The 27,416-nt window shown below is 44.1% G+C and overlaps 1 protein-coding gene across 6 annotated transcripts; it reads left to right on the forward strand.

Moving 5' to 3' along the window:
* Nucleotides 1-25,988, forward strand: pex5lb (peroxisomal biogenesis factor 5-like b). Of its 6 annotated transcripts, none has more exons than XM_076981972.1 (14): nucleotides 1-505; nucleotides 8,638-8,730; nucleotides 10,800-10,911; nucleotides 11,615-11,818; nucleotides 12,892-13,012; nucleotides 15,047-15,113; nucleotides 15,576-15,662; nucleotides 18,538-18,645; nucleotides 19,377-19,520; nucleotides 19,853-19,923; nucleotides 20,352-20,570; nucleotides 20,947-21,112; nucleotides 21,539-21,696; nucleotides 22,410-25,988. In XM_076981972.1, the coding sequence occupies exons 1-14, from the start codon at nucleotides 485-487 to the stop codon at nucleotides 22,597-22,599; spliced, it is 1,761 nt and encodes a 586-aa protein (XP_076838087.1). In that variant the 5' UTR covers nucleotides 1-484; the 3' UTR covers nucleotides 22,600-25,988. The 6 variants fall into 6 exon arrangements, 5 of the variants coding, with proteins under 5 accessions (XP_076838087.1, XP_076838088.1, XP_076838090.1 ...); XM_076981973.1 differs by having other exon boundaries at nucleotides 15,579-15,662; XM_076981975.1 differs by having other exon boundaries at nucleotides 11,627-11,818.
* Nucleotides 25,989-27,416: the final 1,428 nt, after the last annotated feature.

The following is a 27,416-nucleotide window of genomic DNA, read 5'->3' on the forward strand; positions in this document are numbered from 1 at the left end:
AAGCATACGTTAGCCTATCAGAACGCAGCCTCGTGTAAGTAGACGGTCCGCAAAACCCATTCAAATCGGGACCACTGGCATAATTTATGAGAAGTGGGCATTCGACTCATCGAGGCAGTTCCGCCCTGACAAATTGATTGAGAACATGAAAACAGCGACGTGGGGAGGAACGGTACGAAGTGCTCGCGGGGCGGTGTGACTTGGGGCATGTCCTGCGCTGACTGCCAGAGTCCTGGGCTTACAGCGTGACAACCACGTAACCAACTCAGATTTATCTACCGTTTAGCCGTCCAGTACGTGTAGTGTCTTTACATGTGCACGCGGCTGGAGATGGAAACAGAACGCGCAGTCGGGATTCAGCACCTCTGACGAGGGGACAGCTCCTCCACAGTCTCCTCCTATAGAATCTACTGTAGTATAGTGAGACTGACTGTTAAGTGGAGGACCAACGGACGGTTGATATTTTTCATCAGCTCAGCTGAATATGTATCAGGGGCACTCACAGGTAAGTTCGCGTTGTATTTTCTTTTGTCTCTGCGCATTTTCTCAACGGTGCGTAAGGAATCTAAGCACGTGTGCGAGTCAAACTAAATAATTCGTGTCGTGTGGGCGGCCGTTGCGGTTAATTTATTATTTTTTTTGTTTTAAAAAACACTCATTTGATGTCATGTCTTGTAAAAGAACATATTAGGAAGTATGTGAGAATGGTTCTGCGATTAGATCTAGCCGTGAAACATTGGACGGGACATAACTTGAAGAAATAGTCGTGATGTAGGCAGGTTCGCAAGGTAAGATCTTATTCGTATACGAAACTGACAAACACCTTACGCTTGGATACGACTCTACTAATGGGCCTCGTCGTATTAAATGACTTGAATAAGAAATACCGCACATTTATTTTAGCAGATCTAATTTATTTGGACACATTTGTGATCAACATTTTACTGCTAGCTTAATGTTTACCATGTATCAATTAGGTCATGAACAGGGATCTAAAATCTTAACTCGTGAAAAAAAGTTTGACAGTTCACAGTGGTAAGTCTTAATACAGAGATTTTTATACGTTTTCACTTTGTTCAATCATGATGTTTTCATATCACCTGTCAGTTTAAAATTCACTTGTAAATTCTGGCCAAATTGATGACCAAGTAAAAGTGAAATAGAAATACTTCTGCTGATTAATTGTCACTTTGTAAAATGATGGGAATGTGAAACTATGCTCTTCCTTGTAAACACATAGGGTCTAACTTCTGCATAATTGTATTAACATGTATGTTTACATGTATATGTGTCACATAAGAATACGAATGTGTGCATGCTGTTGTCCACACACTCTGGTCGCCATTTAGCGACACTTTGAATTGCAAAAACAAAACAAAAGAGGGAATTTGCATCCTGTGGCCTGATGCCGACCATGTAAACACATCTGTGGAGCGTGCATAGACTGCGGTGTGTTCGGCGTGTGTCCCAGTCAGCATTTTCAAGGACATGTATGGTGACCTTCATGAAGTTAGATGTTGCCTGCTGCCTCGTCCCATGAGTAATGATGAGAAGCTTTAGGAAGCTTCCATCCAGCACGCTTTGCTATTAAAAGTGTGGTTCACTCCAAGTCTGCTATGTCTTGTTAGAAGGTGCATCCAGACTGCTGGGATCCCCTTATTTTCCACTTCTGTAGTACACGGTATCCTCCCTTGCAACAGGTGGTATCTGGAAAGTGGCACGGCCATTTTACATATCTGCCTATGGTTTGCGGAGATATATTTTACGAATGAATATATGTGGTTCCTTTTCCTGTTCCATTGCTGATGTATGAAACACTGGCACTGAATGGATCAAGTAGGTTTTTATTAAAATTAAATCTCCACACTATAAGGACACTGAATGCTGAACTTGGTGTACTGCTTGCTGTATGTGGTCTAATTGAATGTGACCCTACAAACATCAGCTGCACTTGCTAATGTAGATTCAACCAAAAAAAAAAAAATTCTCTAAAACCTGCAGATAAGAGAAGGATGTTTAATTTTTTCCTTGTAATTCATTGCACTGATTTTTATCGTCGAACTCCTGAATGCCTCGGAAGCAACACGGTTCTTTCGGCTAGTGGCTTAGAGCATGGATGTGACACACACGTGTCAAGCGAAGTATCAGCAGATTTATATCAGGCATGTCTCCCCTGGGGGGGCCTGCCTCCTGCTTCTCAGATTGGGCCTACAGAGACTTGGGCAATATGCTGTGTCCTGCCCAGTTACTTCTGAGCCCTGAGAATAAAGTGTGCGAAAGCCCTTTGATCCACTTTCTTTAACTTTCTTCGTCTGCGCGAGTAAACAGGTTCATCTCCCTGAATATCTTCTAAGAGTCGTCTGGGAAGGTCTCGTCTGGAAGCCCGTCTCAGTGCTGCCTCCATCAGCAACTAAACGTATAGCGTGATTGTGGAACTGCTCCAGGCTTTTCCGTCCCATATGCCAGGCGTGCACCTTATGAACAGAACCCGGCCGACGAGACTTTGTCCAGCCATTCAGCAGGACTTCTCACAAGCTCAATATCCATCTCGGTATTCCCATGACAGCGAGCAAATATGCACCCAGGCATTGATTGACATTTCCAAGACATTTATGAAGGCTTTGTTCATTTGACACAGGCACGCTTAGATATTCTTAACACATCTTCGAGCTTAGTGTGTTTGAAACATAGCTAGCATATATGTGGAATATATATGTTATGATAAAACACCTTGGCATTGTAAAACTGAATGTAGGCTATGTGTATAATACATTATAGAATACATTGTGTGCCATTAGCTTGTAATTCAACTCATGTTTTCCAGTTAGTGTTGTTCTGTGTTTACCAACCATTTACTGTTTGTGCTGTTTAATTACAAATACATTGCTCTCTTCTGTCTGTTGTTATGCACCAATCAACCAAGGATTCCCAGTGGAGTTGTACAACATAAAACCTGCTTTATTGACCATTAAAATGTCCAGGGGTATTGAGAGGACAAAATTTAAATCTAAATGTTTATTTTTATTGTCTTGGGTGCAAGGCCTTGATTACACCAGAACCACGTTAAAGGGAACTACACAAATACGTAGTAGCAAGACGTAACGTTACGGTAACGCTATGTTTCTCTAAAAACCACTGGAATTTATTGAACTGCAGGAAGCAGCTAAAATCTTGAAAATCTTCGTGCTGAGTTGCCATGTGATGTTTGAGCTGATTGCAGGATTTTTTATAAGAAGCTGCTTAGCAACCAAGGAGCGGTTAAAACCAAAATGGAGCAAAATCAGACAAAAAAAAACAATCAATAGAGCAAACGAAGATGAATGTCAGAAAAAAAGTATCGTTTTCCCCCCGCTAGCTGGAACTGAAAGCGATACTGTAACCTCACACTTTTACATTCATTGCTGGACAGTAAGACCTGAAATACCAAGACTGCAAAGCACTATTGAATAGAGGGGTCAGTGTAATGTCAGCGCAGACAGAAAGTGACTGGATAACAGATGCATAATTGTACCCGTTACATAATGTTACTAGAAGCGTTTAGCGTGGGGGAATTTTTAAAAGTCCCATTTGCCCCGAGCTTTAGAAATAAAATATTATTAGGCAGGACATTAGCTTATAAATGATGACTCTATGACTGGTAGTAAATTAGTCTGGAAAATGATTTATCTTGCAAAACCTCAACAACCAAATTCTTGAGAAAGGTTTTATATGTGGTTGGATGATGGTTATGGCAGCTCTGTGGAACACAAGGGATGCTCACATATTTGCGCTCTGTAATTTTCCTCTTCCATGACTTGGAGGTGTAAATCAAATGGTAGCCTATGGAGATCAGATGGTAGCCTATGGAGATCAGTTTCTGCTGCACATTGGGCTAACGGTGAATTTGTCTGGATTTAGAGATGCAATTGCAGATGCTATATCACTTTTCCCTGAATCAGATCACGTTCTGGAGGTCAAATTCCAAATGTTAGTGCAGATGCCTGGATGGATAGTCTTCCAGGGACCAGGAACAATAAAACAGGGCCAAAGCAAAGACCAGATTTTGTGGGCAACCTTGAGGCGCATTTGGCCTGCACGGATTGTACTCAAGTGTACTCAAGTACTCAAACTGATTTCTGTGTCATCAAAGCTCCTATCTGCTCGGCCTTAATCCTGTTATCATATGGTTTAAGTCCTAAAAAGATATCTACTGTAAGTCAAGGGGAAAACACAGGGTGCTGAAATTAGAATAATGTTTTAATAATCCAGTGTGGATGATTAATTACTATTAGCTACTGATAGGACTTAAGCAACACTGACCTTGAATGTGAAAGATAAATAATGAGTGTTCTTACCATTCTGTCTAGTCTCCTGTGCAAATCCGATTCAGACCTAGACCACATTTTATATAAAAGATTGAGCCGGCTTTGCTTCAGTTAGATGGCACAATATTTCTTAGAATTTTAGAGGCAACATTTCTACAAAGAGCTGAAATTTGATCGGTAAGAAATAGTCCACTGATGTGCAAAACATAGCCAATGAAAGCAGCAGTTCTGTGAAACCGATATTTGGCCAGGAACAAATTTAGTCCTGAATATTAAAGCCATTGATAATAGCAAATGCTCTTTTTCTGTTCAGTAAAACCCAGAAGTGGCACTTAGCTACATACACGCTTGTTCTGAGGAGAATTCAGGCATATCCGCATGGTCTAAAGTAATATCTGTCCTGCGATTAAATCATGCAGATTATGAGAGACTAATCTTCAAATGTATCTCCACTGTTTCATCTAAAAGACCGGAGTGGCGTTACAGATGTTACAGGGGAAACCTGCACGTGGTTAATGTGCTGTGCAACATCTGACAGCACGTGTAATTCATCTGGATCAGAGACAATCCATCATAAAACCATGTTCTCTTTGATCTCTGTGAATCAGAGCACAAAGACGCAGTTCTCATGGGCTTGGACACAAAGGCTTCCAGGTTTCCTTTCATAATTCCTTTTGTACTATTAAATAGATATCACGCCATTCTGAATATGAGCCTTTTGTCGAATAAAGATATCTCAATGAGTAAAAATTTTTTCTGACCTTCACTCTACTGGCAAAAATGATTAAAGTGCTACTGTACTAAAATTAATCTCTGCTAAGGATCCTGCCATTCAAGGCAGCGTTTTGTCTCCAGTCGCACGAGAGCCGAGTGTCTACAGTCCACCTGCTGAGGCTGCATCGGCACTACGGGAAGTCGGAAGGATTTGCTGCTGATGCTTGCAATCTGCGGCGCTGCTTCTGCCAGCAGTTCTCTCACAGATATGGTCCATTCTCGCGAAGTAAACAAGAGCCGTGTGTGTGCTGCCGCACGTGGGAGCCGCAGTCATTACACACAGCAACAGACAGGACAAGGGGGGCTGTGGTTGTCACAAAAAAGTGCTGAACGGTGCTTTTGGGAAAAAAAATACATGCAAACTCTTACATTTCGGACTTATATATTATGCGATTTCTCCCTAGTCTCGTCAATTTGTCACTCCTAATTAAGATATTATCGTTTAATCGTGTCTTGGGGTAGACCTGCTTTTGGCAATGGTGGTCCTTTGCTTCGTATAGCCTACATAATGTAGGATGTGCCATCAGAAAGCCAAGGACTATCTTGGAGCAAAAAGTACATTTGTGGTATGTATGTGCAGTTGTGCTGGTTGTTTGGAGTAAATGAGATGTTTAACTGGTCAGTGGATTTAGGATAACTCAAAATCTTATTTGGAAAGAGCGTCCTTAAATAGATTAACCAAGTTCATCTCTGTCCTTCAGACTTTGAACTTTTGAGTGATCCAAAATACTGTATCTTGACCTCTTAAAGAGATACAATACTTAAATAGGTAGTTATGTATATAAACTGTTTTTTTTCGTGTTCACAATGTTATAATGCGTTACAGTACGTTTAGGTGTACTTGATTTTATTCTGCGGCAGTGAGAAAATAATTTTAGATATCTATAGGAAATGTTAGACGCCAGTACTGCAAACTGTCGCTGTATCCGCCCACTTTATTTTTAGTTCCGATGTGACGGCGTCTCTTACTCTTAAACTCTAGCCGAATAATCTGGTCAAAATTTGAGGTTTGAGGAGCTATAATGTTAAATTGGCACCATCAAGCGCACCGAATCCGCTCTATCACGAAAATACACACAAATAACAAAATGGAGCAACTATATAGTGGTTTCTCATTTGGACCCAAAACAAGAAAAAGAATTGGTTGAGCAGACGTGGCTTGCAAGGACTATCTATTCTTCCAACATATGATGGAAATAGTGCAATCAAACTTGATCTGTTCCAGCAAAAATGAATCAATTGCTTTCTTATTGATTTGAAGTTTCGAAACCCGGGTCTCACACGTAGGTTGACTTTTCTGAGACTAATTGGGAGGGTCTGTTTTTGTGTATTAAATCAAAAATACTTTCACTGTTGGACAAATACTCTATTCGTGTCTGTGCATGGAATTAAAAGTCGTTTGCCCATTTAGTTTTTATAAAGCTAATCGCTACAACTAATCGTTTTCACAAACCTATATCATATTGATATGTCAATTCAGGATACTTGTGAACCGCGGGTTTCAAATCAGAGAAAGTAGGCCTACTTAATGTTTGCTTGAACGGTTCAAATGTTGAATGAAGTTTGTTACTCTTTACCTTAAGCTTTCCAACAGCTCGCCTTCGCTGCCCATGTTTCATCAGCCACTGTTTTCACATTAACGTCCTTTTATTTCTACTTTTACTTGTTTATATTCAAATTAGAGTAAGAATAACAACTGTTGCTAGTTCCCTCGTGTATTTTGGTGATAGAGCAGTATTTCTTGATAAGGCGCTCTTCTTTGGGGATCTCCTTTAATGTAAAGTGTGTACATCTTTACGTCATCAGAATAACAGGTCAGTGTGGGATAAATGTCCTGTACTGTGAGCAGTGCAGCGATTCAGAGATTTAAAATGTGCAGTGTCCACTTGGCTTTGGGGATTTGAAATGTCTCGTGGCAGCGTTTGAGTGGAGCGCGCGCAATTACGCGGATGAATCGTCAAATCCACGAGGGAGAGAACAGGCAATGACTAAACAAATAGTGCGGAACATGAAAAGCCGCCGCCACAACTCCTGTAATTTAAAGTTCGGGACAGTTGCATTTGGCTTGGTTATTTTTTTCTTTGATACTCATTAAACTAAATTGGACATGTTGAACGCCAGTAGGCTAGCCTGTAACATCTGAGCTTACTCCCACTGAATAGGTCAAGAACAATATGCGATAGGTTCTGAAACTATCTTTATCCCATTAAAATCCCGTTTTAACTCGCGAGAACCGGTGCATTATATTATTTTAATGTTAACGCTACGTGACGTGAGTGCAGTGGGCAGCACTAACATTCCTGTCGAAGGGCTTCGTTAAATATGGATGAGACGAGGCTATAAATGGGACCATAAAGCCCACACCGGTTGTGTTATTGACTCGCGCATTGTCAAAAACACCATAGTACAGAAATTTGAACTGGCCCACCAACACTGTCACGATGAAGTATAAAAAATTCATTGAAGAGGGCTCATTGATAACATATATTTTGCAAGTCTCTCTGAAACTGAACTGCACTTCATAAATTTAAACAAGTGATTTTTGCAGGCCTCCTCTGCCATTCTGAATATTCTGTCATATTCAGTACAGAACACCTGTATATTTACATCACATGCAAAGCAAACATTGGCTTTGCTCACTTTTCATTTTATTTAATTTATTGGATTTATATTAATTTACTCAATTTCACTGCTACTGTCTTAAAATGGATTGCTGTGTGGACACAGCAACGGACATATCCATGGAGTCATTTTCTCATACACAGCCCGGCAGTTTAAATGGGGTTTAAATGTTATTCTGCAGTGTCAAACATGGCTGCCAAATTGCCTTAAGCCCTTCTGTCAGTATCCCAGTGGTCCATCTTAAGTGTTTAGTTTTGTCGGGGGGCGGGGTTTGAGGTGAAGTAAGGCCTCGTAAAGACTATGGCTGTGTTCGAAATAGACTACTACATACTGGATACTGCATACTGGACTCAGTATATACTGGATACTGCATACTGGTCCTCGTAGTAGTATGCAGTACAGTTTCCAGTATGCGACAAAAGCAAAGCACACTACGGGGTCACGTGAACGTAGCGTTGCATGATGAGATGCAGTACACCACGAAGATAGCTCTGTTCGCGTACTGGAATATTTTGCGGAAGTAGTAGGTCATCCGGGTATGTTTCGCGTACTGGAAATTTTCATTTTGGTCACATACTGCATACGACATACTGATTTGGGGCTCAATCAGTACGCCAGTAGTAAGTAGTAGACTATTTCGAACACAGCCTATGCCTGTGTAGAGTTGATGGACAGTGTCTATTCAGTACCCTGAATAGAAAAGTGCCATGTTGAATGTTCATTTAGTGCTCAAATCAATATTCCTACATCATACGGCCGTGACACGGAAATGGTTTTAGCGTGACATTATCCCACAGAGGAGCCAAGGCTTCATGTGTGGCTCAGAAAAGATCAGAAGAGAGACTTTTGTGTGTGGCCGGTCGGAAAGCCTGGAAAATTTTGAACATTTGGGTTGATGGGCATGAAAAAACTGACATAGTTGATTTCACTGTTGTAGGGGAAAGACTCTGGGGTGGTTGCCATGGTGCTGAAGGAGCTACCAAGTAAGGCATCCTCAGACGGAAACCCCCTCCTCACCGTGACAACCAAGGTGGGCTGAACACATACACCCACCAACAGGAAGTACTAAGCACTTTTCTTAAATACTGTTAAAGGCAGTCCCATACACAAAGCAGGAATAAGGGTGACATGATGCTTTGCTAGTATTTTTTTTCCATCGTCAGATGCTACGGCTACTTTGTTGTCTCTAAGTCAAGCTGCTGTATGGGGTGTGAGCAGGATAAATAATATTTTTCATACTTCCATGAAGGAAGCTCTTTAAACTGTACGGCCCTCCCCGTAAGCAGCTGTTCAGTGTTATTTGCAAGGTACTCTCTGTTCCTTTTTCATTCCGGTGGTCTTTACTGTATTCTACCCAGAGCTGCATATTGATGTTTGCTTTTATGTATGTATCGTTTGTCCAGAATTTGTCTAAAACAAACCAGGTGTCCCTCACCCATCACCACACAGTACGTTGTGGACTACAGTTTTCAAAGACAGCTGTGGCAGACATCTAGAATTCTGTATATCACTCACATGTAAATATACGCTCTGCAGTTGTTATAAACTCACTAGATTATAGTTTCACCACTTAATGGTAGTTTAGTAACTCAGAGGACTTTTGGAAGGCTCGGGGGTTTTGGAAGGCTTGATCTATGGCAGATAGTCATTGTTTCATCTCTGCGTAATGATGAGATTTACATTGGATAATTTGTGTCCGCTTTGAATGACATGAATTGGAAATTTTACATATAACTGGCCAGATCTGGAACTTCCAGAGCGTCCTTTGGCAACGTCAGCCTAGAGAGGGTTACTTGTGCTCTTGTCTAGCATGGATTTGTGATCTAGCATTTCACATTCGTAACCTCTGGAACAGGATCCCGTGCATCTGGGTATAAATTTCTCATAACGTCCTCTCAACAATCCTGCCGACATGACTGCTCTGGCGTGTTTACTGCTGATGTATGAGTTGAATAATAGTCTGAGGGGTCAATGTCAGCCTGTGTGAAGGGCATCTTTGTCCATCCATTTTAGTCAACATAAATTCTACTGGAAGATATTCAAAGGTGGATATACACCTGGCATGGCATAGATGTCTACTTGTTGAGAGCTTTATTAGAAACACCTGACTACTTCCCCAGACCTTATAACTGTGATCATGACCTTATCTCGTACACCTATTTAATAGCTATACCTATCTAACAGTCTTTATATGTGTATACATAAAGGTTGCAATGCATGCTCAGTTTATCATCTATCATCTACTGCATTAATTAGCAGTTACTTTCTGACCCCAGGAGCACTGCTAACGTCATTTTCTGTGGAGTGTGGTGGGGTGTTTTGCAATGCTGTGATAATGCTGGACCCCTTTATGGCTGGCTGCTACACTTGTAATCGCCAGCCAGATAGAGCCACAGTTTTTAAGCATTTCCTTGTTACTGCCAGGCCGGGAGTGGTCTGGCGCCTAAAAATATCTAGCAAACAGCCATCCTGTGGTCAGAAACTGACAATGATGAAGAGCTTGAACAAACTGATAAACAAACTGCATGGCCCCTGGTGGCTTATACTGTACTCTAACAGTACACCTAAATGGTGGGTGCTTCTAAAAAAGTGGTTAGTAAGTGTAAATAATATAGAGAGCTAATGATGTATCATAATATTCATGACGTAGTGTCTGGGAGATTTTGTCTGTGAAAAACAATGACCTTCACACACATAACCATGTGCTGAAGCTAATATTAGCTCAATATCTAAAAATAACTGTTTCACCAGCTCACCTATCTGATTTCATAGTGGCTGTTTTGCACTCTTCCACATTATAAACTGCTACTCTTGACATCTCCATTTACATCGATGAACGTCCACTCCACTACACACTCTGTAATCAAACATATATTCTGCAAATGCACAGAGGCAAAGAAAAAAAGCACCGTGTTATAAATTGCCATTATTCCCAATAAGCCCATGTCATTCCAATAACGTAAATTGAATTGAATAACCTTTATTGATCCCACGGTTGGGAAATTCAGTAAATGCCGTCAACTAAATGTCTTATCAGCGTGTGTCGGAATATGACGGTAACGTGACGGCCTCACGTCTCCCTTTCCCCGTGTCTTTCAGCTGGGTTGTGAGCACCAAGAAAGCCGCCCACTGCTGAGTCCCTCCATCGATGACTTCCAGAGCGTGAGCAAGAGCGATGGGGCCGCCCGGCCAGTCACCTCCAACACAGCAGGTTTCTCCTCTCGGCACTCCGCTCTCATCTGTTCTCCCTCTCCTCCTCTGTCATCCATTCTCCCTCTCCTCCTCCGTCATCCGTTCTCCCTCTCCTCCTCCGTCATCTGTTCTCCCTCTCCTCCTCTGTCATCTGTTCACCCTCCCTTCATGTCGTCTGTTTCTCCTCTTCTCTCATGTCTGCTCCCGCCCCCCAACCCTCGTGTGTTTGTCTGGTCACCCTGTCACACTGTTTACACCTCCTTGCAGTGTTCGCACTCTCGCAAAGTTCAAATTGGCTGTGTGTTCATATTTAGCCATGCAACATAGAGAGGCCACAAACCACGCGGTAATCTTTGAGCATGGCAAAGCAAGTCTCTAAAATCTAAAAGGTCAGATGGGACATTTTTGGAAGAAGGTGTTCTACAGAGTTTCACCGAAATACCTTTGCTGCGCTAAAATTAAGCAATGATATTGCGGGTTATTTTCACGTCATATCCCTCCCATCTCTTTCCTTCTCATCATATCTCGTCAGTTTTGATCAAGGTGAAAAGGTTCATCATCAAATATATTGATTCAGCTTGCTCTGTCTACCTTTAAAATAGTGTTTCCTTTCCAAAGCTATGAATATTTCTCCACAAATCCCTGTGTGAACTTTTTGTCGGTTGCTCGACGGCCGCTCTAGCCCACAGCCCCTCCTTTAGAGCCATGTTTTGATCTGCTAGTCCTTTCTACAGCCCTGGACCTGGTGGACCTGAGTGAACCCTGCGAGAGGAGGTGGACCTGGGACCGGCGCAACCCCCGGAGGGACGGCTCCTTCAGGGGCAGCCTCCGCAGGAGGAAGACCGACGAAACGGAGCTGATCCCCCTGGAGGCCGAGCCACTCTCACCTGGCCTGCTCAACCCTGAGAGTGTCTCTCCGGATTCAGGTGTGCTGCCCGGGGTGAGGGATATGGGAGTGTTGGAGGGGAGGTTGGGAGGGGGGGTGGGGGCTGTTAAAGCAACTGTATACGCACCTTAATGGTCCTTTGTGAAAAGCACTGACTCCTACAAGATACCATTTTATCTGAAATGGTGTATCTTTATACCATTTTATACCAGACTCTCACTGCTGTTGTATATGTTTGACCTTTCCTTTGCTTCTTTTCATGTACTTTAGGGAGTAGTGGAGAAATTCTTAAAGTATAAAATGGTATAAAATCAGTGCTTTGCTGTACAGCTTTCAAACACTATACCAAAATAGTACGCCAATGTGTTAATTCCACTTTAAACGCATTTTCTGTCTGCACTCTGGGCATAGTCCCAAGCAAAATGCCACAATGGATTATGACAATCCTCTAAAAAGCATTGAGCAACATCCATTGCAGGAGATAACGTTAAGCTACGCTACGTTAAATGGTGCTAGGCTGCTCCCACGGCCTTGTCTCAAGCTAAAGGTTACTTTGTTCAGTCATTTCTGGCAAGTTAGCATTAAGATAGCTACTCCATCTTGATTTTCTTATCGGCTAGCTAGTCTTACGCTAACTATCGCACTCCTATGTGTGGCGGTGCATCTGGCAACCAGCCCAAGGGACACGCACCCCCCCCCCCCCCCCCATTCACACATGCACACACACACACACACACACACAGCACCTTTCCTGGGCCTTGTCCCCTGGTAATTGATCACCCGCACCTGTCTCTTGTTTGTCTTTGTGTTTCTGCCTTATTTAAGCCCGCAGGAACGCTCATCCAGTACCTCATGTTGCTTCCTACGCATCTAAGTGTCTCGAGAGACGCTGCCAGGGCTTAGCTTGCCCACTTACTAAAGCCACTCTTTTCTCTTAAGCATTATGGAGAACAAAGCCACTCCACATTTTCCTCACTGCGCACATCATGCTACGTTACTTATGTTTAAAGACACGAGCTAATGGACATAAGGTGATTCCCCATATCCTGTCTGCAGTAAGGTAACCACCCCCCTCCCATCCCCCACCCACCCAACATGCTTCGTCCTTTCTAGCAAGTACCCCACCGCTGGAGAAACGTGAGGAGATCCACGCGGACAGTGCCTTGACCCAAGGGAGGAGACACAGGAGTGAGAAGAGGTGCTCATCGCTTCACTCTCCTAGCAAACTGCGCTGGTACGACTTCCCCTTTCATCCTTGATGCCACTACACTTAAGATTAATGCATGCAAACTGCCTTTCTTGCTCCATTTGGCCAAACGTTATGTGAAGGAGTTCCTCCTTCTTTCAAACAAGCACCGTTTACCCAAAACACACATGGAGCATGTTTTTTGAGAAGCATTCAGGATGTATGCTGGATGTTGGGCAGGGGTAGCGTATCCCAGCATCCTCTGCAAGATCACGGCAGGGTTATTCCCATTACAACACGCTTGTTCCCTGGAGTCGATGCTAGTCCAGTTTAGAAGGTATGAGTGTGAATGATCCCCAGAGCCCTGTCAGTGAAAACAGCACTGCAGTGCTCATGGCAAGGGAAGAGAGTTTAGAGCCATCCGCCGCAGAATTTCAAATGTATCCGTTGTTTACGGGCAGTGGCAAAATCGGTGAGGAAGCACGATGCACTTGCAAATATCTGTTATTAAAAAACCGTACACACATGGAAAAATGCAAGCAAAAGAAACACAAAAAACTAATAAATAAACACAAGAAGGCTAGAAACAATCAAAAGACATTAAGAACAAAAACATGAACTATTTGAAACATATAGACAGTACTAGAAAGCCAGGGCAAAGTAGAACAATGCAGACCATGACTAAGAATACTACAGGCAGTTGGTACAATGCTGTCTAGAGACCAAGGGGAACAGGAGAGTGTGTGTACAGTACTGCACAAAGGTGTTAGGCAGGTGTGGGGAAAAAAGCTGCAAAGTCAGAATGCTTTCAAAAATCTAAGTGTTAATAGTTTATTTTTCTCAATTCATTAAAATGCCAAGTGAATGAACAGAAGAGAACTCTAAATCAAATCAATATTTGGTGTAACATCCCTTCAATACAGCATTGGTTCTTCTAGAAACACAGGGTTTTTGTAGGAGTATAGTGAGTGTATGATTAACCAATTGTACCAAACAGGTGATAAAGATTGTTGTTACACAGTCATAACTGCAACTGAAAAAGTTGTACAGGAGGCTTAAAACTGTGTGAAGAGAAGCCAAACTCTGCTACAAAGATGAGGTTGTGGACATTTCATGTCAGAGGTCAGACATCATGGAAATACAAGAGCCCAGCACCAAGACACGAGGTGATTATAAACGAGGCACGAGGTCTCTCCCAGGATTTCTACACAGTCTGGGGTTTCAGGATGTGCTGCACAAGCTCTTTTGAAGAAGCACAAAGAGACGGTTAATGTTGAGGACAGTGGGCACAGCGGTGGGCTAAAGAACCTCAGTGCAGCAGATGAAAGAGCATCTCGCTCACTTCCCTTCAGAATCCGACGATGTCCAGCAGTGACATCACCTCAGAACTGGCAGGAACCAGTGGGACCCAGTTACACCCATCTACTGTTCAGAGGAGTCTGGCCAGAAGTGGTCTTCATGAAAGAATTATGGGTAAAAAGCCATACTTTAGATGTGGAGCCAAGTGACTCAACTATCCACAAAAACATAGGAACCTTGAATGAAGGAAAATGACAGCAGTTGCTCTGATGAGTTAAAATGATGAATATTTGGTTGCGACGGAAGGCAGGGTGTTCACTGAAAGTCTGGAGAGCGGAAAGTCTTGAGTGTCTGTTCTCCGAGATGTTTAGATCAACATTCAAAACACTGTGTGCGACCTCCTAGACAATTTGATGCTGTATTGATTTTAGATTTCTCTCTTTTGTTCATTCACTTTGTCAATGACACAAATGAACTATTAACACTTCTGTTTTTGAAAGCCATCTTTGCTTCGCATTTTTTTCCCCGCACTTGCTTAAAAAAACCCCTTTGCACAGTACTGTACAAGTCAGGAAACAAGGAACAGCTGAATGAGATCAATCAGGCGTGGGGAACAAAACGAGGTACAGGTGAGGACAGAAAAAATGGGCGGGGACAAGGAGAAGTAAGGAAACGAAACAAAAGCAAACTCACACAGCTAAAGTGACAAACTGGATGGGGGGGAAACCACGACGTACGTTTTGATACTGAGCAAATGTTATGTCTTGTTTTTCCTCCTTGCAGGGCGTTCACCAAGCACAGTGTGGAGAAGAGCGTCAGCACAGACTCGGATCCGGAGCCCGTCTCTCAGGTTGATCTGTGTGGATCAGAAAGGAACCATCACGTTGTTTGCCATAGAACAATCATTAAGCCACACAAATACGACCCCTTAATTATTCCATTCATGTTTGTATGAATATTAGCTTCACTGGTCCATCCCTAAGCGATAGAAAGGTGCTATTTAGAATTAGGAATTAGAGGGGTGTGTGGAAGAGCCTTTTCTTTGCACAACTACATGGTGGTTCTTCATGAGACCGAGTACATGTTCTCTTGTTGGGATAAAGCCGAACATGCATCAGTGGTTGTGTACTCCTGCCGATATAACTTTACAATGTCACAACTTCTCATCTGTACTTACTCTTGTATAATGTCTATTCAGCAAAAGTGAACAGAGGACAAAGATAGTGTGACAGGTCGAGACTGCTGACTGACCTTGCGTGTGTGTGTGTGTGTGTGTGTGTGTGTGTGTGTGTCTGACCATCTGTGAACACAGCAGCAGAAGCAGATTCTAGGAGGCACTCTGCTAGGAAATCAACGCTCTCTAGAGGAGGAGTTTCAGCGAGCCAAAGCTGCTGTGGAGGTGAGAGGCAGTCCCTCTCTTACTCACCCGCACACACCGCCTACACACTATGACTAAGAAGGGACCGTTTTCGAGGAGCTTCTTGTTATGTAGACATATGTACGGAGAAACTCTTACGTCCTTCCTTCTAATTGTCCTATAAACTGTGCCACTTTTTTGTTGTTTGGTCCCTTACAGTAAGTGAGGCCTCCATAATCCTTATATTTTTAGCTGTACTATGTCAAATCAACAAAAATTACCACAAAGATTCTTGTTCTTTTTTTGTTTTTTTTGTGATGTCGGCTGTTCTACTGTCTGCATCAAAGCACCCAAAACAGCTTAATGGACACAGAGTTTCCTATTTGATCACATCCATGTAGTCCTCACAGAATGGAAGAGCTATATAGCGGAGCAAACTGTAAGGCTCAATGAAGCTATATTTAATTGAACCTCTAAGATAATGTCAGTATCCTGTGCAGACGTTCCCTGACTCCCCCACATCGTAGCTGCTTCCTGACGGCTGAATCATTCAAACTGCTTCAAGCTCCTGCGGTTCGGAGGGAGAGGAACTCCCTGCAGTTAGATGCCAGGTTCCAGCTCCAGTTGTTCCTCATGCCACATGCCTCCTCTTGGTAGGAGTGAAACCCCACTTAGCCTGTGAGTCATTTGAGGCATGAGATTCCTTTGTCTAGTTGTTACAACGTGTACCTGGTTTCCGACCGTGCTGTAAATAGCATTGTCAAATTAGATTATTGCTTGAGCTTTTATGTGGAGGAAGGCCGTATGTGAGTCGCCATTTTAATGTGTGTGACTATGGAGAATCCTTGTGGATGAAGGCTTTATGTACAAGTAAAGGGGAAAATGGACACGTGAAAACTGATCCATATTCTATTGGGTGGATAACAGAACCATTTATTTAGATTTGATTCAGTCCAGCACATTACTTATTCTAAATGCAAATGGTATGTTTGTGTGTGTGTGTGTGCGTGTGTGTGCGTGTGTGTGTGAGAAAGTGTGAGAACCTGCCTCAAAGACAAAACACTCTCTCTCTTTCCTCTTTAATACGAATCCATGAGAATCCAGTTACGTGATTCGTCTGTTTTCATATACATGTTCTGTTTTACATGATCTGTGTGTGTATGTGCTTGAGCGTGCGTTCACACACACACACACACACACACACACACACACACACACACACACACACACACACACAGAGCAGCACGAAACTTCCTATCACACGAGGGTTCAGGACTGTGCCAAGCTGATGATGTCAAGACCAGGTGAGAGGTACAAAGAAGCGTCTGCAGATGGTGATGAAACTGATGTGCAGTTATATGGAAATGATGTCTTTCACCTTCAGAAATGGAGTTTAAGGCTTAACACTGTACACTGTACAAGCATACACTTAACATTTGAGGCAACGTGTAGAAGAACACAGAATACACACCGTAGACGGCGTTAATATTCAGACTTGGTGGTGGGGGTGGTCACAGGGAGGCAGAAATATTTAAATAAAGCCGTCAGTCCTTCAGGGAGTTCAGGGAGATTCTGTGTGGGGAGTTGGGGACTTGGTGTGTCACCAGCGGCGTGCACTGACCTTATTCCCCATCTCGATTTGACCTTGTGCTCAAGAGAAAAAGAGAGAAAGGGAGAGAGAGATGAGTGTGGCTCTTGGTGATCCACTCACCACCCTCCCGTGTTGGCTCTTTGCACTTGTACATGGTAGGAGGGGAACTGGCTGTTGCTGTTGTGGTTGAGGGGGCTGTGATTTAGCAGCGGTGCTCAACTGATGGTGCATACGTTGGTACATATGGTGATTCCAAAAAAGGCCTGTAATCACCATTAGATTATACATACGTATACATATTGTGAAACTGGTTGTATTATTTTAATAATATACAAATTAATTTTTGTTTAGTCTTTTTTTTTTTTTTGTCCTTTTAGGCGCTAAATATGATAGACACCAACACCAACGCCTACAGTCTAGCTGGGTTATTTGAAATTATAATGCTGTGTTCCTGTGGCCACAGGCTGTCTACAGCCAGTGAGTGACTGCATCTGGAATCAGCTGAGACTGAGAGCTATAACGAAGAACTGACCTGAGCCATTATAATTGACCTGAGCTATTCTAACTGAGAACACATACACACACACACACACACACACACACACACAACACACTGTTTTGTCTCCAACCAATATCCTGTATGCTTTGAACCACAATAAAATCTGAGAACATTAGTTTTGCAATCTAATCACGAATGTGACTTACAAATGATATTCATTCCTGTCTACTGTTTAACATTCATTTTTTCTGTGTAACATTCACTTACAGGCTTAAAGGCACTGCAGACATTGATATATGAATCATGATATCTCTTCATTACTGTGTCGGTGGATAAGGGACAGTGGTGTCCATATGAAGTGTGTTATCCTAATGGCAGGTTCAACTGGAGGCCAGCAGAGTCTCATCTTATCCTAGATAGGAAAAGCAGCTTTTACCATGAGACACGCAGGCAGATTTATCTGAGATTTGTTTGCATTCAAATGTTTGCGTATTTTAACATCGCAAACCATGACCTGAACGTGTTTTATGAACTTTGATCTTCGACCCCTAGTCCACTACTTCAACTTCTACTACTAGATAAAAATAAGATAATAATTCTATTTGTTTAGCCATTTTTAAATAATTTACAAAATGCCTTACTAATATAAATCTAATATATATATATGCTAATATAAAAGCCTTTTTTTGTAAACATCAGGATACAAGCTGTAAACATCAGGATAAAACTACAAGCAAAGAAATGAAATAAGAGAAAAGCAGGCAAATAGAGGAGCTCTTTGTAGCGTGAACATAATTGCAGTGTTTATGTTTCTGCTGTCTCTCCAGTCAGACACTGAGTTCTGGGATAAGATGCAGGAGGAATTGGAGGAGCTCGCGCGGCGGAACTGGCTGGAGGACACGGAGTGTGACAACCTGGCGTCGCTCGCCGAAACGGTACTGTCCCCTTAACGGGCCAATCAGCAGCGAGGGAGATGCAGGATGTGTTGTTGTCCCGTCAGAGGGAGCTGTTGGCTAACGGTCCTTTATCACCCAATGGAAACGTGGGAAGTTGGGAAGTGCAGTCACCGTGGTGCAGAGAGAACGTGCGAACTCGTTTGCTTATGTTCCTGACCGCTCTTTTGGGGGGGGGGGGGGGTCAGAAAAGAAACGTGAAACGTGACACTTCGGAGCCGTGACTCGAGATAACGCTTCCCTTCCTTCAAGTAGTGTCGCCTCTTAGACGAAGCACCAATAAGACTCTGAGGCACCTGGCTGATCTTCAGCCTCAGGTTCTTCATGAAGACTCCTCACCATGCATTCATATGGAATTTCAGTCATATCTCGGCGAGACGCCAACAGCCTTTATCCTGCCCACGTTGTGTGCGTGTCCGGTTGTTGTGCGGAGGCGCATGTGCGGTTTTCCCCAGAGGTGTTAGTGCTGGTGCCCTTCTCCTCTCTGCATGGTATCTCTGAGCACAACTCCAGTGGCCCTGCAATATTAAAGAGACCAGCGTGATCCAATTATCACCATTCTGCCATCCACCTCTACGCGGCTATTAAAAGATTAAAAACAGCTCGGTGCTTAAGCTATAAGTAATATGAGCTAATATTAATTGCCGGCTCCGTTGCAGAGGCTTGGCTTAATGAGAAGCCACTTTGGTAAAGCAGCTCTCCGTTGGTTCTAGGGTTACTACTTCCACGCCGACAACCCTTATAAAGACTGTCCCAATGCGTTCAAAGAGGCGGTGCAGAAGAGCAGGGAGGGGGACCTGAACACCGCCGTGCTGCTGCTGGAGGCGGCCATCTTGCAGGACCCCCAGGACTCCGAGGTGCGTCCTCCCACTGCCCTCTGAAGTGTGTTCGCTGTAGCTCTTTTTTTGTCGGAGCGCAAGAAGGTCCTCGGTGTGTGGCGGTTTTATGAAACCCCATCAATCACTTTTATCTTTCACCCTTGGTTCCCTGCCAGGACTTGAAATCACTAAATCACCAAATTTTTTTCTAATCTCCAAGGTGCTTAACCCCCCCCCCCCCCCCCCCCCCCCCCAGCCCGTTCCTCTATCACATTCCATAACCATATCCGAGCCTTGATTCCTTATTGTGTTCCACTTAAAGACCTGGCGTGGCTGCGTGTGGTAACAGATTTATTGCTCTTGATCGTAAGGCTTGGCAGATGCTCGGGACCACACAGGCGGAGAACGAGAACGAGCAGGCGGCCATCGTTTGTCTTAAGAGGTGAGTGGGAAATGGTTGGACATCAGCGCCATATAGGAACCTGGCACAGGACCACAGAACCTCAACACTTCACGGCATGCTGGAACTGGCCTCTCCTACTGGCACCCGTGATTCAGCATCTACATGGGTCCATTTCCTCTCAGAAGGATTATACGTTCAGACATACAACCAGACACGATCATTCAAACGTAAAGACATTTTTGACTGTAATGACTCTCGTGCCCAGTGCCGAGGAGATCGTGGACTGTGTACCTCTCACCCTGTTTCCTGTTTTGTATTTATTATATATATAAAGTGCATTGTAAGATATCTCAGGGATTGGCTTTTGGCTTGTGGTGTACTTTTATTAAATGCCACATCCACATGTCAGCAAATGTTCTCCAGCCGTCTGCATTTCTGCTGCGTCGTTCCTCTTCCTGCCCTTCCAGGTGTCTTGAGCTGCACCCCAACGACCTCAGAGCCCTCATGGCCCTGGCGGTCAGCCTGACGAACACCGGTCAGCAGCAGGATGCGTGCGAGGCCCTGCACTGCTGGATCAGACACAACCCCATCTACAGACACCTCCTGCGGGACCGCAGTCCTCTGGACGGCTCGCCCCTGCCCAAGCACAAGGGCTCCACGGCCTCCCCCATCTCCACTCTCAGATGGTACGCTCCGTTTCCATTCCAAGGACCTACTGTAGGTTGGGAAGGAATGGCTCCTTTTCTGTTTGTCAGGCTTGCGCTTTAATAGACAGACTAGCAAATCACTTCGAAGCTTATAGCAGCACCTCTGCAGGGCTTCAAGCCTTATGACAAACTCCATGCTTGAAATGACTGACTGACTTTTGAGAGAGTTTTTGTAGTATGTGTCATATAGCACATTTCATAAAGCACGTCAGCGCTTCAGTTTCTGATACGTTACTTCTACCAAAAGTTAAAATTCTGTGTGTGTGTGTGTGTGTGTGTGTGTGTGTGTGTGTGTGTGTGTGTGTGTGTGTGTGTGTGTATGTATTTGTGCGTGTACGCATGCATGATTACACAGCTCACAGCTGGTGGAGGTGCTGGAGTTGTATCAAGAAGCAGTGCAGCTGAACCCATGCAGCGTGGACCCAGACCTGCAGACAGGCTTGGGCGTGCTTTTCAACCTCAGCGCCGACTTTGATAAAGCTGTAGAAGCCTTCAGCACAGCGTTGACCGTCCGGCCTGAAGTGAGAGGAACTTGATCCTGTGCACACGCTCACGCCCCTTTACCTTGGCACCAGAGCGGTGTTATAGAAGTCGAGCTTGCTTAGTGATGAACGTGGCCTAAGGCTAATCCTGAACCAGTGTTATGCAAATCTTTTTCATCAGGGTCACGGCACCATTTAGGGTTTTCTTTGCTCCCTGCTCCTGATTGAAATTTTCAGCAAACTATCAAGCTAAGTTTCGATTTATGGGCTGAAACAGGTATGTTAGTGCAGGGAAAGGCGCAGAGTTTAAGGTACATGGTCCGTACACTGTAATTTACCCCACAAATGGGCTTAATCTGATTCTGAAGTATCTGCACGCATGAGTAAAAGTCAACACCGTGTTTTTAGAGATATTTCATTCCCCTCGTTAGCTGTGGTCCAACTCAAAGCCAGTGTGCCTCTCAGGACTACTTGCTGTGGAACCGGCTGGGTGCAACGCTGGCAAACGGCGACCGTAGTGTGGAGGCGGTGGAAGCTTACACGCGGGCCCTGGAGCTGCAGCCGGGCTTCATCCGCTCCAGATACAACCTGGGCATCAGCTGCATCAACCTGGGAGCACACAGGTGACACAAGGCGGTGGGAGGAACCATAAATCATCCTCGTTCCTGGAGCGCTACCACACAGCGGTTATGGGCCCCGCTCGGAAAACCCGCACGCTGCGAATTACTGCTGCGGGTTTATTGGCTGTGCCGCTTGTGCATGTGCAGATAGCTCGGGCGTATTTTGAACGCTGTGCCGAAACGGTAGGTTGCACGTCGAGATGCGAGCTTTCTGAGGTTAAAGACATAAACTGGCAGAATATCTGAGCGGCGTGCTGTTCCGGCATGTCGTGGAGTGTGGTAGCATGCGGATTTTGATGCGGCGTTAGCTCCAACCGGTTTCGCTGCGGACGCACCCTTGCCGTAGTGATGCCAGCACTCCACCTCCACTGAACACTGACACCCGCGCATTATTTTCCTCTTCATCAGCCTGCGTATAAATACATCCTGTTTGTTGCATTGTCTTTGCGCTGTGTTGAGGCGGCTTGTTCTGCATGCTGCCCTTCTAAGTCCTTTGTTTGGTATTCCTAGCGTCCGTGGAGTCACGTTTTCCCTTGTGGTTTTGTCTTAAGGTCTTTTGTGTGCTTGTGTCGGTGCTTCTGGGTGCAGGGCGCACCCCTGTCATTTCACCTATGTAACACACAGGACGCAGGATGGTACATCACCACAGACGTACTAAACACGGGCAAGCAGACATAATTTCCATTCAGTCATCCATTGTCCCTTCTCTCTTGCAGGGAGGCAGTGAGCAATTTCCTGACGGCTCTGAAACTGCAGAGGAACAATAGGAACCTGCAGGTGATGTCCAGCAGTATCTGGGCGGCCCTACGCATCGCGGTCTCATTCATGGATGTACCCGAGCTCTTTCACGCCGCCACAGTGGGCGACCTGGACTTCCTCATGAAGGCCTTCAATATGGACGTTTGACACGTGACCTGAAAAAGCCAAGCAAAATGCTAATAGCAACAGCGATGCTGTTTTATTTATTTTTGACTGGTCGGTTGGTTTTTAATTCAGTAAAGGCTAGGCTCCTCGTGACATGCTTTGGATCGATACGCCGTGGAGATGAAATTATCTTATATATTTATGGTATAATAGAGATGTTATTTGTTTTGGTATTTGCCATTTGCACAGAGTAGAGCAGGGATCCTGTGTAGGGAGGTTTGGGAAGGTTTGTAGAGAGCTGGAAATGTGTACATGAGAACAAAAGCACATTTTAGAGAAGACTACGATGGATTATAGTCTTCCTTACTGCATTATGACTGCTCTTTGTATACTTGAACACGAACCAAACTGATGAGAAACGAAGGAAATGCAGATTAGCGCTAATCTCTTCATAGCCTCAAAAGCGACCATATCCACTGGCAGTTATTTCTTTGACCTCATGAGGGCGCTGTTGCTGCACTTCAACGAGAGTCTCCGCTTCAGTCAATGAATCTCCTGCCTATCGCCGCGTCGCTGTGTGCTGAATGACATTAACTATGTTTCATTTGGGGTCACAGCACCCTCTCAGAGGTGATAATATGCCCAGGTGTGCTAGCAGGATGTGTTGCCCCGAGCCATCTGTGTTCCAGTGCTCCCCTTTGCTCGAGGCCGTGCTGGATCAGGGCTCCGTGGGTGGCGACTTCAAAGGCCTCGCATAAAAGGTCACAGCTAAACAGTATCATGTGGAAAGTGGGGGAATCTGTGGAAGAGCCATAGCACAAAAAGGCCAGCCAGGTACTTCACACATTCCCAAATGCATAGGAGTAACACAATTAGCCTCACCAGGGATAAACATTAGACTTCAGAAGGCCAAAGTTCATTTTAAGAGCGATTTAGTACTGCTAGATCTCCCTTTATGTTTAGAGTGTGTATCTATCCAGATATTTATCTTTAAAGAAAGACGTTGAAGCATTAATAAAGTAATCCAGGAAAAGCATGTTGGAGCAAAGCACTTAGCCAGCATGCTGTAGACTAGACTGCTCATTTAAAAGAAGACTATGCAAGCCATATTTTTTTGCTTTGGTTTGGAATACATGTATCTAAAGCCTTGCCTAAAATACCTTTGTGAAGTGAGTTAGGAGGTGGGGGGTGAGGTTGGGAGGCAGCAGGTGGTAGGGATTAACGCAGGGCAGGGGTGTGGCCACATGGGTGGCACCGGGTGGGAGCTGCCACCCCAGAAAACAGTCCTGCCACCTCAGTTGCTACCAGAAATAAATAAAATAACACAATTGCATTTATGAAATTTTGTGGTTATATTTCAGATTGATTTTTTTCCCCTTCAAAACACAACAACAAAAAAATATGTATGTGTTTTAAACTAACATGATAAGATTAGATTGCTGTCCTTTCCTCTGATTGGCTCTGACATAATTATGTGACGGGTCTGACTTCGCAATGTTTTTGGCTGAGAAACGTTCTATGAAAGATGCACTGAATGCATTTTTTAAAATCTTGTAGGCTACTCCACGATTCCATCTGCCTGTGTAAACTAGCTTGTAAAATCAGGCTCACAATATAGCATGACCTCTAGTGTGTTATTTGCATAATTGTTATGCTTGGATGCAGGTGAGCGATATGTTTCTATTTCAACATACAGACAGGTGCTCCCAATATAGTTTAGAGCACTGGACTTGATCTTAATGTGGACTTAAATATAACTGCACTGTAGATATTTTAACCAAATCCATTAAGTATTAGGAACTACAGAGCAGTCAATGTAATAATGTAATTACATGCCTATTAATTTTATAGGTAAAAATCATGTTTCCTCCAAATGCAGCCTTGCCTTAATAAATAAATAGGGGGCGCCAGTGTGCTCTTGCTACATTGTGTATAAAATGTTGGACACACTACTGACACAGAGCTCTTATTTAATAACCCCCAGTTAGCAGTTTTGAGTTAGTCTGGGGGGGGGGGCTGAAAACCAGCCCATCACCATCTGCACCTCCGTTCTCTGAACATCAGTGATGGACCCACTGGATCAGGGCGTAGGCTGAACGGTGGGTGAAGGAGTGAGGTTTGCTCCATTGGTAGCGTTGAAGGGTGAGGCCCGACCACCTGACGTCCAGTCTTTCACTATGGCGTGATGCTTTGACTCGTGCATCGATGGTGTCTGGCTGGTGTACAGCACGGTGCTCTTCCTCCTCAAACACCTGTAAGAAAGCGATTCCCCTCCTCCTGTCCAAAGTGCCGCAGGAAAAAGACAGAAGCGCACAGTCAATGAAACGGCGTACCAGTGGAAGCTCGTATATACCTCCACTTGTCCAGTGGTACATTCATTTGGCTTTGAAGTGAGGCCATTTTGTCTCAGTGACTTGAAGTCCAAGCCACCACCAGTCATTACTACAGATGATATCTTCTAAGTCAGCAGCGGGCATACACCCAGTGTGGTCTACGGATTCTGTCCATCAGTTGTTGGAACATACATGCAGCTCTGGAAAGCTCACATCAGTGGAAGTGTGATTCATTCGTTGGTGTTACCAAACAAGCAGGAGGATGCATGGATGCATGGTAATCAGATAGACGTACATTTCTGTACCCTGTTGACTTTTTAAAATTACATTGGAACCCGAAACCCATTTGGTTGGAAACAAGCAGTATCCAGTCACTGGATGAATTCTCAATGACTCCCATGTTGTGCTTAAGCTCCTTCCAAACCACATTCTTTTTGTGTTCAGGTAAATGGTACAGGAAGCAAATGACATCCACAAATACTTCCTGCAAGTGAGCAACCTCAATTTTCTGGGACAAGAAATTTTCACGGTCTCTATATCTCTTGGGAACTGTCATTGCCAGAGAAACTAGGGCTATGTCTCGGCATGGTTTCAGGAGGTTGAAGTGGTAAATTGTGAGTGTTTTAACCACATCTGTTTGCCTCACCTCATAGTCAGGGTCCCCTATTCGTCACATGACCATGAATGGTCTCTGCAAGTCAGCCATTTAGATCCCAACATGGGGAGTAATACTAATACTTTGTTCCCGGTTACAGACTCTCACTTGTGTGCCTCTGTTGTACGAGTGAGCCTGGCACTCTTAAGTGTGATCCCTGTGATTTAAGTGCACTAGTGAGTAGAGTTTTGTATCTCAGGTCAAGACTGTACTGTATTTCATTCTATTTCATTTGTACTATTTCAAAGTCCATCCACCCAGATATCACAGATTATGTTTAGGACACCCCAATGAGGCTGGGAAGACTTTTCACAGTAAACAGTAAGGCATTCAACTACTGAACACCCACTTCCTTGTGATTGAGCTTCTGAATCATATTTTTGAGGGTCTGATTAAATTGCTTGATGAATCTGTATGGAGATGGTTGACACTGGTTGTGATTTTGGTTTTTATTCCCAAAATATCAAGATCGTGCTGCACCCTGATCCATCCGAGTCTCTTTTTATTTTGACGTGTGCTGAAATGCTATCGAGTGGCACTGCTTCTGAATATCACCTTTGTATGATCCGCCACAACTAATACGAACGGGACCCCTGCACACTACATTCTAATGGCTTGGCTAGGTCCATACCATTTCTTTCAAAGGGGACTTCGATTAAAGAGAAGGGCACAACAGCACACTGGGGGGTCCGAGGATTAACCAGCTGACATTTGTGGCGACACCACAGGCACCACCTGTGTACATCACCTTGAATTCCTGACCAATAGAAACCAGGCCATAAGGTGGCTGGCCAAATGTCTTGCCAAAGTATGAGCTGCATGTTAAAACACTTCCTCCATTTTCCTGTACTTTTTAGTACCAGCGACTGGGTTACTGTCTTAACCATTTCAGTGTCTCGCATCACTTTGTTCAGTCAAAATCATTAATAATCAAGATTGTGTGGGTATTATAGACTACAGCTGTGCTACAGCTGAACCTGTGACTGGGGGGGGGGGGGGGGGGGGGGGGGGTCAGATGGGGAGCTGCCATTTTGGCTCTCAGTGCTAGACCCTCTTTTTTGAGCATGGGTCCGCCAGTCAAGGTCGTGCCCCGTGTCCTTCCCTGTGATGACCTAATACAGGACGATATGGGATGACCCCGGAAGTGCTTTTTGCTCAAGGGCTGTACAAGTCATGCAGGAGGCTCCCCCAGCTACCTGCCTTAATAACGGCAAGACCCACCTCTGAGTACCTGTGTTTCTAAACCTGGAAAAATTGCTGATAGTCAGTGATTAGGGCTTCAGTTATGCAAGGATTCATCTATGCCTTCATACAATTGACACTACAATGGACACACAAAGGATTCCGAGGAATCTTCATTTCTGAGGAGCGGGGAGATGGAGAGAGAGAAAAAAATGGACTCCAGCAGGATGGTTCTTTGTCAGTTGGATAGCTTCTCCACTGGACCCACTCCACTCTGCCTTGAGATCCACCAGGTCGATGATGGGTTCACATTCTGGTCCAAGAAGGGAAAGGGGGAAGACTCCATTACAGTGTATGAACATCCTAATCCTAGGATTTGGCACCACTGTGAAACTAACTTTAGTCAGAGTGAAGAAGGGCCCAGCAAGAGAGGTAGGGATTAACACAGGCTTTATTTTATTTTAAGAAACAAATAAATGATCCCGGGTCGGTGATTACACTTACAGCTTTCTTTTCTTCTATCATTTTTCAGTGGTTTAAGCTTTCAGCAGCAGGGCTTTGTGCTCATAGACACTTTATTCATTATCAAGCATCGTGCTGAGGATACAATACAAGTAGACAGTTAATGACATACAGGTGCAACGATTTTTTACTTCCTGTTGATTCACCTGGGCTGTCTCCCCGCCCAC

Source organism: Brachyhypopomus gauderio, chromosome 19 (genome assembly GCF_052324685.1).
Source record: "Brachyhypopomus gauderio isolate BG-103 chromosome 19, BGAUD_0.2, whole genome shotgun sequence".
Taxonomy (NCBI): domain Eukaryota; kingdom Metazoa; phylum Chordata; class Actinopteri; order Gymnotiformes; family Hypopomidae; genus Brachyhypopomus; species Brachyhypopomus gauderio.